We start from the raw sequence: 16,065 nt of genomic DNA, 5'->3' as shown, positions 1-16,065 counted from the left end.
ATCCGACGGAATCCCACCGTTCCAACGGTTTCGCGTGCTTTTGCCAGTCCTTCCACTAGAGGGAGCTCTTTGAATCCTTTGACTCATAATCTCTTACACTCACTGAGTCTCTCGGATTCGAGTTTGATTCCCACGGTTCAGATGACTCAACCAGGACTCGAATAGGATATGAGTCTCTTGGGTTTTCATTTCAAACAATTCAAGGAGCTACTTGTTGCTGAAGTTATTTGCTAACAACAACTTAATGGTGTAATTGGTCTAAATGGTTGATTTTACAATTTAGTTCTTTACAGATATGTTGTTATTAGCAAGATAACCATGGACTCAAGTGATCCAAGTAATTGAAAAGAAGGATTCATGAATCACGAGTCATATAAAGGATAGGGTTATTTAAACCGGATAAATCCGAACTCGCTTATCTCTAGAATATTTTTCAGCTACACCAAAATAAATGACTGAAATACTTTTAGTTTTTATTTAGAGAACATAAGAGAGCTTTATTTTAGACTGACGGTGAACACAACTACCATACAAATGCAAAAATGCATGTGACGTAAAAGCCAGTGCATACTATTGATTATTAACACATTTTATTAAAGAAATATATCATAATTATTCTTTGCTAGATCTGCTCTAGTTACTTAGCAACATTTGACAGATTGGGGTATTCCATGGATACCAAGCTTTGCAATTTATTAAACGATTCCTCTCAGCCAATCAGATTTTAGAAATTAAGTTTCCACAACATAATAGATTTATTTACTGTTACAGCATTTATGTTTACTTAGATGATGGCTTGCATTTTATTTTAATCCAAGATGGAAACTTGGGCAAAACTGGAAAGACTCTCAACTCAACTCTGAAATCCTCCAAATAGATTCAGCTACCCTGTAAACACAAGGATACAAAACCACAGCAGCAATTACTTTAAATAAATTTATCTAACTTTTTAATTAACACAAAGCATTCACTTATTTTTGGTGTTAGTGGGGAATCAGTCTTTCTTTTGGTAATCATTGAGCTCTTTGGTTGCTGATGTCAAGTCTCCTGAACCTGCTGGTGGTGGCAGGTGTTCCTCAGATATGAACCTGGAGGCTAAAGCAACGAAGGATGGAGACACTGAAAAGGAAACATAAGTGAAAATGAGAACCGCAGTCCTGTAGCTTTGATTGATAGATACAGTGTACACAGATATACAACTTAAATATCAAGTACATCTTAAATAACATACACCTCGAACAACCACTGATGGCTCTATGGCCTGTAGCATCTACTCCATTTCCTGTCATTTATTCAGCACTTATTCACAAAACAAATAAATCCTTTTAAACCAGTGCATATTTAATAATAGATCTAATTGAGTTCCAGATCCTAAAGCTCTTGCTTTATGTTTGACTGTTACAAAGCACAGACAGTTGAGACGCCTTCCATAAGAGTTATATATTAACATTGCAAACTTTTAAACAATTTATTTTTTCAATAAATAGCTTTGTCGTCTACCAACTATAATCAGTCAGATTCTCACAAACCCCTATTTTTCCTTTCTTTTTTTATTACAGACTTAAAAGACTTTATTCCTTCATAAAACACACTTCTGATTCTTCCGATGCCCTCGTTTATTTGCTAAACGAGGTACCGGAGCCAAAAATTTCACAAGATCTGAAATATTATTAATACATTCATAACCACCATCCTCTCAAAACATAATAATTTAGACTTCTGGCATGCGTAGAGATATTTCTAGCTATAGATATAAAGCTATAACCAGCATAAATTGGGTTATTGGGACATGATCCCAGTCTAGCATTATTGTGTTTGTGTGTGTGTGTGTGTGTGTGTGTGTGTGTGTGTGTGTGTGTGTGTGTGTTTATAAGCTTGTTTTGGCCCTTTAAATTATTTTAACATTTGACACCTTGTGATATTGAGCAATGCAGTATTGTTTAACTGAACCTCTGTCTTTTTGGTCAAATTTGTTTACTTCTCCTCTCTCATTGATATCCTTAAAAATAAAAAAAGCATCCTCCTGGCCTCTCTGTTCTTCCCATGATTCACAATGACACTTTATATACAATATGAGTTTTAATTGAGCAATCAATATTGTCTGCCCCAAATAGCACCAAAAAAATTAAAAGATTTTATTCAAAACATGTCATTAATTGCTAGAAAACATTACAGTTTACTCACCCTGCCATGCAGACACAGCCGGCTGTGGGAATAAAGAAGAGTCCACGTTGCTGGTGAAGAAGGACACCTGCGTATAGTGAACAAAAGCTTTTTATATGTATATCCTGTAGGTGGTCACAAAGCACAGAAGTTATTCAAGTTTGCTTAAAAGAGAAAACCAAAGGAAAGAGGTACTAAATGTACTAATGTAAAGACATGCAGTGTTCTCCATGCTGAGAGGTGTGGAATTGGCTGAAGGGATCTGTGACAATGTAGGTGTCCAACATTCCATCTAACATGCTCTCACAATTACACACTTTTCTGCTTGACCTCACCTTTGCTAACGCTAATACATTACAAATGTGACCAAACTTTTGTTACACCAACACATCTGTGTGCATTTAATTTTATTGGATGAATCTTAAAAAGCACAGTTCTTAAAAAATATCCAAATATAACAGCGATGCAATCATAACATTTACAGGATGGCTGAATTTATTGCAATGTTTTTTTTTTTTTTTTATTATAACAAAGTGGTGAAAATTAGGCAGAGGTTAACACTGAATTAACATTATTAAGGTAAGATTAGCTAAGGTATTACACATTAGCAGCTTGCTTTCAATGATAAAAAAGGATTTTATTGAGACAGAGGAAACATTTTTTTTTAAATCTGGTGATCCACAGCAGTGACCTTTTAAATGAGAGGTTTGAGCAGGTAATAATAAAATTAATAAGTTCAGTGGCACTGAACTTTAACAGTTACATGTGGGAAGTGAATAAGGCTCTAGGTTACTAATTGAAGATCAGAGATTTAAGCACCAATACTGCTAAACTGGCACTGTTTGGCCCTTGAGCAAGGCCCTTAACAATCTCTGGTTGGAATGCGTTTATCAGAAGGAAAATTAATTATATATTTTTTATTATTACTTATGCAATCTGTTAATCTCTAATTCAACAAAAGTAAAATACAGTAAATTAAATACAGGAAGAAGAGTGATGTGTCCAAATGTGCCTACTGATACTATACATAAAAGTATGTAGTCTACTTTTGAGTGTGGACTTTGTCTCAGAGTGTGGTAGAAGAAAAAGGTCTTGACCTCAGTTGCAGCACAGGTTTGGAGTGACCACTCTTTGCTAAACACTGACGGCTCCTCCGTGTAGATGGTTAAAAGCACACATTTCCTTGGTGTTTACCTGACGGAGCCCATCAGCATCTCGACTTCCTGAAGAGGCTGAGAAAAATCCCAGCTCCTACCACACAAAAATGTTCTACAATTGGAATATCGAGAGCATATCGAGGCGCATCACTGCTTGGTTTGGGAATTGAATCGGATCAGAAGACCCTGCAGAGTATAGCGATGACAGCAAAGAAGATCAACTTGGTCTCTCTTCACCATCCAGCCACCTGGCAAAAATATAAGGAAGTATTCAGGACTCACAAACAGACTGTGTAACAGCTTCTTCCACAAGGCTATTAGACTTCTTATTGAAAAGAGACTGGATTGGCACACACACACACACACACACACACACACACACACACACAAAAAAAAAATTAACTTTTTTTTGCAACCCTGCACAGAAATGCTGCTATAGTCAGTAAATGTTTACATATCCAGTTCTTCCCGCTTTAAAATAAGGTTAGGACTGCCCGGCTTATTCACTTATTCAGACACATAAATAAATGAAATAGATAAACATAGAAATAAATCAATGATTAATTCATTCAATTATATAAATAAATGCATAAATAAACAAATGTAAAAAGAAATGCATAAATAAATTTATTAATAATTTTTTTTTAATAATTGCCTAAATATAATGTAAAAACCAATGCATAATTAAAAATTTAAAAAAGACATTAACTAAATTATGCTTTAGCAGATGCTATTATTCAGAAAGTGCTTTGAGTCTCTTTTAAAGAATAAATCAAGACTGGTTCACTAGGTTGCTTTTATTTAAGAAAGAAAATTGAAATAACTAGGACGCGTATACAAAATATTATTTTATGAATATCTGTTTGATTGGTCTTTAACGTTTCCTAACTTCTAGGATGAACTAAAATCGCACTGTCGGACCTTTTTGTTGACACAATCAATTATGATGTCTTTGAAGTTCAGCTGTTTGATCAAGTCGGGCAAGACTATTAAACCTTGCTTAGATTTGGGGAATTGTTTGAATAGCTTTGATTTTTTTTGTAAGTACTGTAAATGACCTTCAACTGCTAATGACGCATTCATCTGTTTCTCTGCAGCGCGAGAGCGGACTGTTCTCCAAGCGCGCTCAAGAGCACGTGCACGATGCGTGGCGAACTTCACTAGAAGCCTAAAGAACGCCTTTCTTTACACTGGCCGAATTCTCGGACTAAACCATTTTTGGGAGGGGTGAGGAGCAGAGATTTGCAAAACCTCGTTTGTCAAATTGCATATTTTTGTGGTTTTCCTTAAAATCTCAGGCACTCAACTAATTTGAATATGCGGATTATTTACAGAACAGGAGCGATATAATATAACAGGGGGATTTGGGAGGGGGGTTTATGATCGCCATCACCTTCCATCCGGGCGGGGGCGGGTCTAAACAAAAGCGGAAGTTAGACTGGAGAAAAATAAAGAAGAGTCTGTGCCAGTGGTCGTGTGAAGCGCGAACTTATAAAGGACAAGATTTTCTTAAGCACTTTAAAGTGCGAATAAACATAATTAAAAAATCTCCACTTTTGTGTCTCGTGTGAAGGAGCAACACGCGCACTATAACAGGCAAGTGGCTTTTATATTTTAACAGGTGAAACATCTGTATGGATGATCTCTACATCTGGGCGCGGATAACATCATTATTATCGAATTTAGAGGAAAGAAACCGGATTCGGACCGTATTAAAGTCAGAAAGGTGGAAATAGGACTTAATAATCACCTACTGTAGTTGCCTTTAGTAGTGGAAATTACTTGCATGCGTTACCCTTTACTCTGTTCTGAATTGTACGTGTAACACATTAAAGCAGGTATATAAACTTTTGACTTTTTTAACTTTCATATTATTATGTGGTAATCAAACAAAAGTCACCACCAGCAGAGGCTTCAGTGAACTTTGGAAAACTTTTGGGGCAAGGGCCTTGCTCAAGGGCCCAACAGTGGCAGCTTGGCAGGTCTGGACCTCCACCCTCTGATCAGTAACCCAGAGCCTTTACTGTTTAATGAAAAGTTGTCATTCTTGTTATTGTGGTTGCCTTTTAAAGTGTAGACAATAATTACACAATAAGTATGCATTAATTACCTATTATCGTGGTTGAATTTAGTAGTGCAAATTACTTGCATACTTCAAATATTAGTTTGTAATTTATATTTGTTTAAATGATGTACTGGGGAACCCTCACAAAAAATACACAAAGTCTCTACTTCTGAGCCGGAAAGTTGTCAGTCTCAAAACTCTCTTAATACAAAATCTAACACAAAAACTGCTCCGATCAGAAAATGGCTCCTGATGAAGCAAAGTGAAATTGAATACCTGTCTCCTGATTGGTTGAACACAAAGCTCAGATCATAAAATAGCTCCTGATAAAGCAATGTGAAATTTAACACCCGTCTCCTGATTGTTTGAACACCAATCAGGAGACGGGTGTTGAACACCAATCAGGAGCCGGGTGTTAAATTTGGTTGAACAACGATGAGGAAACAGGAGCAATCAGATGACGTTTCATAGCACAGACACAGACAACCCAATCACAACAGAGAAATAACAGAACAACCATAGGATTGTAAAATGTATCGAACATATATTTATATTGTAATATGTATCTAATATACAGTTTTACCACACCTACATGCACACTCAAACCAAATGTAATAACCTAAAATCTTTATCAAGATACAAGCTATCTAAATAATCTACCTAGGGCATGTTCTTACTGAGGATTTGCCTCTAAATTGCATGTTGAGCAACAGTGTTGTGATCTTGAAACAATCAAAATGTAAACATCAAGAGAGAATTTTATAAGAGAAGATCCCGGCGTTCGAAACCTCTATGGCCCTGATGCTACCTGATCTTTACTTCCAGGTCATCAGTCCGTATTTAGTAGTAGATGTAAGACTACTCTTTGTTCTTTTCACTTTATCTTAAGTCAAATAATTTCACTTTCATCATTGCAGGTTAATTGTATAAGAAGATCAACATGATCGTTGCAGTGACGGGCCTCCTCTTCCTCCTGGGTAGGTCTCTGTTTATATACAATATTACACATGCATTACTATCCACAGTGTCACAGTCAGCATAAAAGCCTTGCTGGTTAATTGCCAATAAAAGATTTGCTCACAATTTTTAACTTTGGATGTGCTTTTCTCTCCGTTTCTTTAGTTTGTCACCTCTCAGTGGTGCAGCCCGATACATCCTCCGATATAGCAGCCATTGTGAAAGCACCTCTAATTCTCCAATGCAGCTGCTCTGGGAAAGTGGTTAAATGGACGACCTATTACTTTTACTCCACTGAAACACCCATTGCCGAGTGTAATAGTGGGATGTGTCAGATTGAAAAGGATTTTCAGGACAGATTTACCTTCTTGGATGACACCAGCGCTGGAAATTTCTCCATGACCATCAATTCAACTGTCTACAATGACATTGGCTACTACAAATGCACCTGTGATGGAAAATCAGTTAGTGGACTACAACTAAAAGTATATGGTAAGATTATAACATGTTGCTTACAATCTAGTTTGTATCAGGTCTTGGTTTTTACACCTAAAGAAAGAAATAGTTACTATATCATAATATTTTTTTCTCATTATATTTCTTTGCTTGTGTTAGACCCTGTGGTTGTGGAGGTTTTCGAGGGGGATAACGCCACACTTCCATGCTACGGCAACACTCGGCGTGATGCCCAGGACATACAGTGGATGAAAGATGGGGGAAAGTTGCCGGTCTACAAATATTCCATTGCCGGTGAAGCTGCAGCAGGCAGAATAACCATGTCAAAAGAAGGCTTTCAAACTGGCGATCTCTCGCTGCGAATCGGAGCCGTTCGTCACTCCGACGCTTCGCTTTACTTGTGCCTTATTCACCAGGGATCTCGTGAAGGAGACCCGCGTGCCGTCCTGCTAAAGGTGAAAGGTAAGTTTACCCTTTAATCCGGTTTTTAAGTGGATGAAGTTAATGTTCGGGTGCTTCTAGAGAAATAAGTAATCCCAGTCTATAGACATTCCAGTTGAAATAATTTGTATTACAATATTTATATTTTATATTATTCTAATATTTTTATTTTTTTCCTTAGAACATCCATTGGCGCAAACCCCACCCACACCCTCCAGCTGTATTACCCCAAACTCCCAACTAGCAATAAATGTAGTACTGGGATTGCTCCTTTTCCTCCTCTTCATCAGCGTTGTGATTTACTGCGTGAGAAGCCACAAAAAGCCTCAACAAATGGCAACCAACAATGAAGCTGCTCCTGTTCAGGAAGAAACCCCAATGATGCCAAAGATTTCTTCAACGCAGATGATCCAAGACTAGTCGTGTTAGTTGCAGTAGCAGAATGTGTATAAAATGATTCCCCAGAATCAATTCCCTCTGTTACATAGTGAGTTCTCTCAGATACACTCTCAGTTGCACTTTAGCTTGAAGCGGTGTAAGATGACACTGGGGTTTCTAACTAATCGGAGAGCCAAAAGACATGTTGCCTGGGTCAGAGGAACTGCCGTACACCATACAGTGTAATGACTGGAGGTCCATTTATCTTCTAATCAAGTGTCCATTCCCTATTTATACTTTTGCACTTTTTTCTTCGGGAAAACGAATGCACTAAAAACACAGGGTCATTTCAAGTAAACATTGATGCATCTGCTGGAGAATAAATTGAAAGGAGACACCACTAAATGCCTGCGTTTTAAATGTACTGCATGCTACTGTTGTCAATGTCTTGGGTTTTTTTTTTTGCTATTGTAAAATTGAAGGTTAAGTTTGTTTGTTATGTTTGTTTATATTATCTGATGTCATTTATACCTTTTTGATAGTAATATTTTATACACCAAAATATTTTATAATACAAATATTTTGGAATAAACACTTGTTATACTGTTTATATTTTTGACAATTTTCCATAATTATTTGTTTAATCTGCTTGTACAGTGCAGTAATGATAGCTATATAATATACACCTTTATATTTGTTAGAAATGCATAACAACGCTGAATAAATGTATAGCATATTAAAAAAATGTAATGCAGCTATTAATATATTAGACATTTATATTTATAAATATATTACCCATGTATAAGAGCCATTACAATTTTTTTTTTTTACTTGTTTTCCCCTTCACTAAGCACCACTGCCAACACAAAAATAATGCTTTTTTCATTATTTATTATAGACGAATTGGAATAAATACACCATTAAGTTAGTTTTAACTTAGCATCCTACCCACTGGTAATTTTTTATTATTGTTAAACATTGTTACACAAGCAAAATTGTGTTAGAGCCATTTTAATGCCTGTAGATTGTATTACAGTTCAGAACCCAGCCATTAGGGGGGCACAAGCCAGTGCACTCTTAGTGCCAGTCCCAAGCCCGGGTAAATGGGGAGGGTTGCGTTAGGAAGGGCATCCAGCGTAAAACATGTGCCAAATCAAATATGCGGATCACAAATGAGAATTTCATACCGGATCGGTCGAGGCCCGGGTTAACAACGACCGCTACAGGTATCGTTAGCCGACAGGGTACCGGTGGAAATTGGGCTACTGTTGGCCGAAGGAGGAGAAGGAGAGGAGGAAGACGTCTACAGAGACGGCAGGAAAAGGAGCAGTGTAGGAGAGTAGAGGTTCGGGTTGGTACTTTAAATGTTGGTACTATGACGGGTAAAGGGAGAGAGATAGCTGATATGATGGAGAGGAGAAAGGTAGATATGCTGTGTGCTCAGGAGACCAAGTGGAAAGGGAGTAAGGCCAGGAACATTGGAGGTGGGTTTAAACTGTTTTATCATGGTGTGGATGGGAAGAGAAATGGTGTAGGGGTGATTCTGAAGGAAGAGTACAGTAAGAGTGTAGTAGAGGTGAAGAGAGTTTCTGATAGGGTGATGATCGTGAAGGTGGAAGTTGAAGGATGATGATAAATGTCATCAGTGCCTATGCTCCACAAGTTGGCTGTGAGATGGAGGAAAAGGAAAGATTCTGGAGTGAATTAGATGAAGTGGTAGATGGTGTACCTAGGAAAGAACGATTGGTGATTGGGGCAGACTTTAATGGGCATGTAGGTGAAGGAACAGAGGTGATGAGGAGGTGATGGGTAGGTATGGTTTTAAGGAGAGGAATGTGGAAGGGCAGATGGTGGTAGATTTTGCTAAAAGGATGGAAATGGCAGTGGTGAACACGTATTTTAAGAAGAAGGAGGATCATAGGGTGACGATAAGAGTGGAGGAAGGTGCACACAGGTGGACTATGTGCTATGCAGGAGATGCAACCTGAAGGAGATTGAGACTGTAAGGTGTTGGCGGGGACAGTGTAGCTAGACAGCATCGGATGGTGGTCTGTAGGATGGTTTTGGAGGCGAAGAAGAAGAGGAGGAAAGTAAGGATTGAAAGAAGAATAAGATGGTGGAAACTGAAGGAGGAAGAGTGTAGTGTGAGGTTCAGGGAAGAGGTCAGACAGGGGCTTGGTGGTGGTGAAGAGGTGCCGGATGATTGGGCAACTACTGCAGGAGTGATGAGGGAGGCAGCTAGAAAAGTACTTGGTGTGACATCTGGAAATAGAAAGCAAGACAAGGAGACGTGGTGGTGGAATGAGGAAGTGCAGGAGAGCATTAGGAGAAAGAGGTTGGCAAAACAGAAGTGGGATCGACAGAGTGATGAGAAAAGTAGGCAGGAGTACAAGGAGATGCGGCAGCAGGTAAAAAGGGATGTGGCGAAAGCCAAGGAAAAGGCATATGAGGAGCTGTATAAGAGGTTGGACACTAAGGAAGGAGAAAAGGATTTATACCGATTGGCCAGGCAGAGGGACCGAGCTGGGAAGGATGTACTGCAAGTTAGAGCAATAAAGGATGGAGAGGAAATGTGTTGACTAGTGAGGAGAGTGTGTTGAGAAGGTGGAGGGAGTATTTTGAGCAGCTGATGAATGAGGAAAATCACAGAGAGAAGGTTGGATGATGTGGAGTTGGTGAAGCAGGATGTAGATAGGATTAGTAAGGAGGAAGTGAGAGCAGCGATTAAGAGGATGAAGAGTGGAAAGTCGGTTGGACCAGATGACATACCGGTAGAAGCGTGATGATGTTTAGGAGAGATGGCAGTGGAGTTTTTAACCAGATTGTTTAACAGGATTCTGGAAGGGGGGAGGATGCCTGAGGAATGGAGAAGGAGTGTGCTGGTACCGATCTTTAAGCATAAGGAGATGTGCAGACCTGCAGTAACTACAGGGGAATTAAGTTGATCAGTCACACCATGAAGTTATGGGAAAGAGTAGTGGAAGCCAGGCTGAGAGAAGAGGTGACCATCTGTGAGCAACAGTATGGTTTCATGCCTAGGAAGAGCACCACAGATGCCTTATTTGCTTTGAGGATGTTGATGAAGAAGTATAGAGAAGGACAGAAGGAATTGTATTGTGTATTTGTGGATTTAGAGAAAGCGTCGACAGAGTGCCAAGAGAGGAGTTGTGGTATTGTATGAGGAAGTCAGGTGTGTCAGAGAAGTATGTGAGGGTGGTGCAGGACATGTATGAGGACAGTGTGACGGCAGTGAAGTGTGCAGTAGGTACGACAGACTGGTTCAGGGTGAAGGTTGGACTGCATCAAGGATCGGCCCTGAGCCCTTTCCTGTTTGCAGTGGTGATGGACAGGTTGACGGACGAGGTCAGACAGGAGTCTCCTGGACTATGATGTTTGCAGATGATATTGTGATTTGTGGTGAGAGTAGAGAGCAGGTTGAGAAGAGCCTGGAGAGGTGGAGATATGCGCTGGAGAGAAGGGGAATGAAAGTCAGTAGGAGTAAGACAGAGTACATGTGTGTGAATGAGAGGGAGGGCAGTGGAGTGATGCGGTTGCAGGGAGAAGAGGTGGAGAAGGTGGAGGAGTTCAGGTACCTGGGGTCAACAGTGCAAAGTAATGGAGAGTGTGTTAGAGAAGTAAAGAAAAGAGTGCAGGCAGGGTGGAGTGGGTGGAGAAGAGTGACAGGAGTGATTTGTGATAGTAGGGTATCTGCAAGAATGAAAGGGAAAGTTTATAGGACTGTGGTGAGACCTGTGATGTTGTATGGATTAGAGACAGTGGCATTGAGTAAAAGACAGGAGGTGGAGCTGGAGGTAGCAGAACTGAAGATGTTAAGGTTTTCGTTGGGAGTGAGGATGGACAAGATTAGAAATGAGTTTATTAGAGGGACAGCATGTAGGATGTTTTGGTGACAAGGTGAGGGAGGCGAGATTGAGATGGTTTGGACATGTGCAGAGAAGGGACATGAATTATATTGGTAGAAGAATGCTGAAGATGGAGCCACCAGGTAGGAGGAAAAGAGGAAGGCCAAGGAGGAGGTTCATGGATGTGGTGAGGGAAGACATGCAGGTAGTTGGTGTGAAAGAGGCAGATGTAGAGGACAGGGTGGTATGGAGACGGATGATCCGCTGTGGCGACCCCTAATGGGAGCAGCCGAAAGAAGAAGAAGAAGATTGTATTACAGTTCAGACTGTAAAGGATGTTTTTTTTCTGCAACATTTCTGCTTCTCACTCACCTTTTGTTCTACCCGCATCTCTAATAAACTCATTTTAAATCCTGTCCATTCTCATCACTCCCAATGAAAATCTGCATCCTAAACTCATACCATTGCCACGTCCAGCTGTCAGTGCTACAGCCTTTTAACCATACATCTTACAAACATCTGCCTCACTTCTCCACCCACTCCACTCTTCTTCACTTCTTGATCCCAGGTACCTACTGTAAACTCCTCCACCTTCACCACCACTCCACTGCCCTCCCTCTCATTCACACACACATGTACTCTGTCTTACTTCTTCTGACTTTCATTCCCCTTCTTGTCAGGTTCATGCCTTGACAGAAATTAAAAAGTAAAAGTCAATCACTATAGTATTAATTATGTGCCTGAACATGTTTGGAGGAACAACCGACCAATCTGATTTTTTTTTTTTTATTACCTAGTAACTCGTAAGTGAATCAAATCATTCGACTCATCCAATCTTAGGAAAACAAGCGCTAAATAATCATTATTATCAAATTAGAAAAGCACATACCTGCATTGATGGCATCGTCCCAGTCATTCAGCAGCATAAAGCAACGCCATCTCACGTTGACAAAAGATTCGACTCATGGAACCGACTCATCCAGAAAACGACACATTAGTTTCTACGGTCTGTTTATAGTTTAAAACTGTTTGAATGGAAATAGCAGAAGGTATAATCGGATTAACTCCAATATATCGTAACGCTGAAAGCTTGTAGTTTTAATATTTTATCAATTACAGCCGTTAATTAATTATTCAGCACTAAAACGTTAGCATTGTTGTTTTATTAGGGTTTATCGCTTACCAGTTTGTTGGATCTTAAATACCCTGGCTGTGTCTCTCTTTCTTCTCATTGTCCCCATAAACTATTTTTTTTTTGTTTATTCAATTAATTCAATTCATTTTTATTTGTTTAGCGCTTTTAACAATGAACATTGCCTGAAAGCAGCTTTACACAGATAATGTGGTGATTAAGGACATATTTGGACCAATCAGAAGCGTCGTGAAAATCACGTGACCTCTTGTGGTCAGTGCTGGATTCACAGGACGCATATTTAAATAAAATTTAAATAAATTAACTTTTGCCCTCAAATTTAGGTCAATCTTAATTTCTGTAGCAAAGTCTAAACAGTCTAAAAAAATAAACTAAGTTTGTTGTTCCAATAGAAATAAAGCATATGCGAGTACTGACAATCATCTTTGCAAAATGAAGTGGTTTTTGCAAAGATTTGTTTGAAATTATTTTAGTGGGTGAAAGAGCAAAAATAAAAGGCACTGTAAAATCTAAAATGTCTTAAACAGTAACCTAAACTGTTGTATACCAGCAATTACATTTATAATCGCATGATTTAACTGTATGGAGTGCTAAATGTCACCATATCTTGGTTTTTTGTGATCATTCTCATCTGCGCTTTTTGGCTTATGTCTTACAGCTGGCAGGGCAGAAGTCATTAACCCTGTGAGAAGATCCAAATCAGCTCATGCACACATCTACACCATTCAAGTCAAACAGTATAAAAGGTATATTGAGCTCTGGAACACATCTCTGTCTGGATTAAATGTGTAAAATGCTTCTTTAATCATTGGGTACAGCACATGTGTGTAGAGTAGAACATCATTTGAACAACTGCAGTGTCTTTTTATAACAACCTAAACGATAAGGTATATCTTACTCGAAAAAAATTAATGTTCAACTGAATGCTGAAACACTTTCAGCAGTGAATAAACCAGAAAAATGATCCAAGCATAGACTGAACAAATGTGTAAAATGTACTTCACAGATCTCATGCTTGCGTACCTAGATCAATTCATATTTCAATTATTTAAGTAAACTAAGAACCTTTAGTCTAATTTTCTTTAATCTTGCCACAACTACCTACAGTCACCATGTCAAAAGAGCAATACATGTGTATGAATATGGAAAGGTCAACCCTCCCACAACAAAAATCAGACAAGGTAAATAAGAAATATCTTTATTTTTAACAAGTTACCACCATTGGATCGATTACGTACAAATCATTGTCGAACTGATGTCAGTTTTTTCTGAATGCAACTTAAACCAGCATCTCAGCTTAAAGCTCCACGATGGCCCTAAAAGCAAGAAAAGACATTAAAACTCAGATCTAAACATTATTAGCCAGAACACTCAATTCAGTGCATCAGAAATCTTTTGGCTTAAATTCACAGGCAGTCAACATGGTCGATATGCCGGGGAAAAAAATGGTCATCATAAACACAATCATGAAAAGGTCACTGCCAATCATTAACAAGTACCTTGTGCATTCCAGACGAGGAGCTTCCATGAACCCATTCCAGATACTTCATGATGTGGTCTCCTGAATTTAAGAGTAGAAAAGCCTTTTTAAAGACAATGGCTGCATGCAAATGATCTAAGCACATGTTCTACATGGTGCATCAGATATTTTGGCTTAATTATAGAGAAGTCAACAGTGTCGATCTGCTGGGGAAAAAAGTTCAGTCATCCTTTACGCCATTACAGTCTAAAGCAGGACTGCAGATGTACAAAAACTCACCTCTTACACCCTCAAAGAAGAAACGTGTTGGGAACACAACGAGCCCCACAATCTATAAGTAATAGAAGATAAGAAAAGTAGTGTTAAAAAGGGAAGTCAGTCACAGGAAAAAGTTGTACATACAGAAAAATGGCTCAGACACTTTGGCTTAATTTTCAAAAGAGGTCAACAGAATCGATCTGCTGGGGAAAAAAGTTTAGTCATCATTTACACCATGTAACAACAATCAGATTGGTTCAGAAGGAAGGCAAGAGAAACGTACCAGTTTTACATCGGTAGAAAGAAAACCAAGACTAGGAACCTTTTCAGCATCTGCAGGGTCCCTGGTTCTGGAAGAGGTAAAAGTAAAAGTCCATCACAACTTAATCTCTCTAAGGGCAGTTTAAAGGTATGCACTGTGACAGCGGCTCAGACACTTTGGCTTAAATTTTAAAAGAGTCAACAGAGTCGATCTGCTGGGGAAAAAAGTTTAGTCATCAGAGCCATGTTTCATGAAAACCCAAAGGCATGAGGTCAGGAGAAACATCTCACCAGGACACATTCCATATGACCATCATGGTGAAGAGCAGCTGACTATCATTCACGAGTAGCTGTGCAAATTTGGTACCCATTTCACCTCTCCACTGCTGGATGATCTAACCTGAAACAAAGTTTTTTAATGCGTGTTTTAGTGACCACAATTAAAATCAAAACAACCACCACACTATCGTAAAATTACACACTACCTGTTCTTTTTATTCTAAAGCAAAGCCTTTGTCTTGGTACCATTTTATATACACTAATAAACAACTGAGGACAAACTATCAATATGGTTTTAATTACAAAATAAAAATGATGTTATAGATTACTAGTATCAACTAAGACAAGTGATTATAAATAGGAAATATAATTAATTTCCAACTGCTAAATATATCATGATGTTTTACCTGCTGGATTGTTATTGAGAGCAAAGGCGCATTGACGCCCCCCACCGGCCAAAATGCAACATGAGGGGCAATGAGCCCAAACCCGACAACCACGTGACCCGGAGAAGGAAGTGGTTTGTGCAGCATGGTCATTTCCGGGAAGTAAGCAGGGATCCACGTGGTGCCTTTAAAAAAAAAAAAAAAAAAAAAAAATTCTCCATTTCAATCCCTTAATTTAAAAACACAAACACTTAAAAAAAAAATATATTGCATTAGAGTAACATCTATTGGGAAATATATGTAATTAAAAAAATTTGATGAGAAAATTCAAAACATTTTAAATTGATCTCTAATTTGGCAGAAATCTACCTTTTTCCAAACACATACAGAAATTAATATATTTCCAATTAATAAAGCAAGCAAATATGAAACATGAACATGTGTAACAGGTCTAATCCTTGAACGTGTTCCCCAAGCACTCTTCCTTTTCAAGTACACTTCAAACTATCAAAAACACATGCCAATCAAAAATCTGCACCATTATTGAGTAATTTCAATAATTTTAACCAGTCACAGGTAATTGAAAATAAAACTCTCTAAAGAACTAAACACGCTCTTACCTCTGTACTGCAGACCGACTGGGGCGAACACGTGTGTTCAACGGTTTTAAGTAAGCACTGCGCATGCGTCGTAGCAACGAGTCTTGCGCATGCGCATACCCGTGACGCCCCGTTTCCGCTATTTTCGACTGAATAAATAATAAACCTA

The 16,065-nt window shown here is 38.7% G+C and overlaps 1 protein-coding gene, 1 long non-coding RNA gene and 4 other non-coding genes across 6 annotated transcripts; 1 reads left to right on the top strand and 5 right to left on the bottom strand.

Moving 5' to 3' along the window:
* Positions 1 to 4,768: 4,768 nt before the first annotated feature.
* On the top strand, positions 4,769 to 8,371 carry LOC124402604 (matrix remodeling-associated protein 8-like). Its single transcript, XM_046875740.1, has 5 exons — positions 4,769 to 4,916; positions 6,303 to 6,362; positions 6,508 to 6,834; positions 6,958 to 7,260; positions 7,421 to 8,371. The coding sequence occupies exons 2-5, from the start codon at positions 6,326 to 6,328 to the stop codon at positions 7,657 to 7,659; spliced, it is 906 nt and encodes a 301-aa protein (XP_046731696.1). The 5' UTR covers positions 4,769 to 4,916; positions 6,303 to 6,325; the 3' UTR covers positions 7,660 to 8,371.
* A 5,444-nt stretch (positions 8,372 to 13,815) lies between these two features.
* On the bottom strand, positions 13,816 to 16,055 carry LOC124402146. The gene is made up of 7 exons (XR_006928667.1): positions 15,918 to 16,055; positions 15,319 to 15,482; positions 14,924 to 15,032; positions 14,655 to 14,721; positions 14,393 to 14,444; positions 14,133 to 14,194; positions 13,816 to 13,949 (listed from the first exon to the last, which is right to left on the bottom strand). It is a non-coding gene; the product is annotated as an uncharacterized LOC124402146 (long non-coding RNA).
* On the bottom strand, positions 14,009 to 14,099 carry LOC124402650. Its single transcript, XR_006928763.1, has one exon. It is a non-coding gene; the product is annotated as a small nucleolar SNORD12/SNORD106 (small nucleolar RNA).
* LOC124402647 lies at positions 14,265 to 14,354 on the bottom strand. Its single transcript, XR_006928760.1, has one exon. It is a non-coding gene; the product is annotated as a small nucleolar SNORD12/SNORD106 (small nucleolar RNA).
* On the bottom strand, positions 14,518 to 14,609 carry LOC124402649. Its single transcript, XR_006928762.1, has one exon. It is a non-coding gene; the product is annotated as a small nucleolar SNORD12/SNORD106 (small nucleolar RNA).
* Positions 14,793 to 14,880, bottom strand: LOC124402648. The gene has a single exon (XR_006928761.1). It is a non-coding gene; the product is annotated as a small nucleolar SNORD12/SNORD106 (small nucleolar RNA).
* Positions 16,056 to 16,065: the final 10 nt, after the last annotated feature.

The sequence above is a fragment of the Silurus meridionalis genome, chromosome 19 (assembly GCF_014805685.1).
Source record: "Silurus meridionalis isolate SWU-2019-XX chromosome 19, ASM1480568v1, whole genome shotgun sequence".
In the NCBI taxonomy this organism is placed as follows: domain Eukaryota; kingdom Metazoa; phylum Chordata; class Actinopteri; order Siluriformes; family Siluridae; genus Silurus; species Silurus meridionalis.
This window is presented reverse-complemented; position numbering and strand designations above follow the sequence as displayed.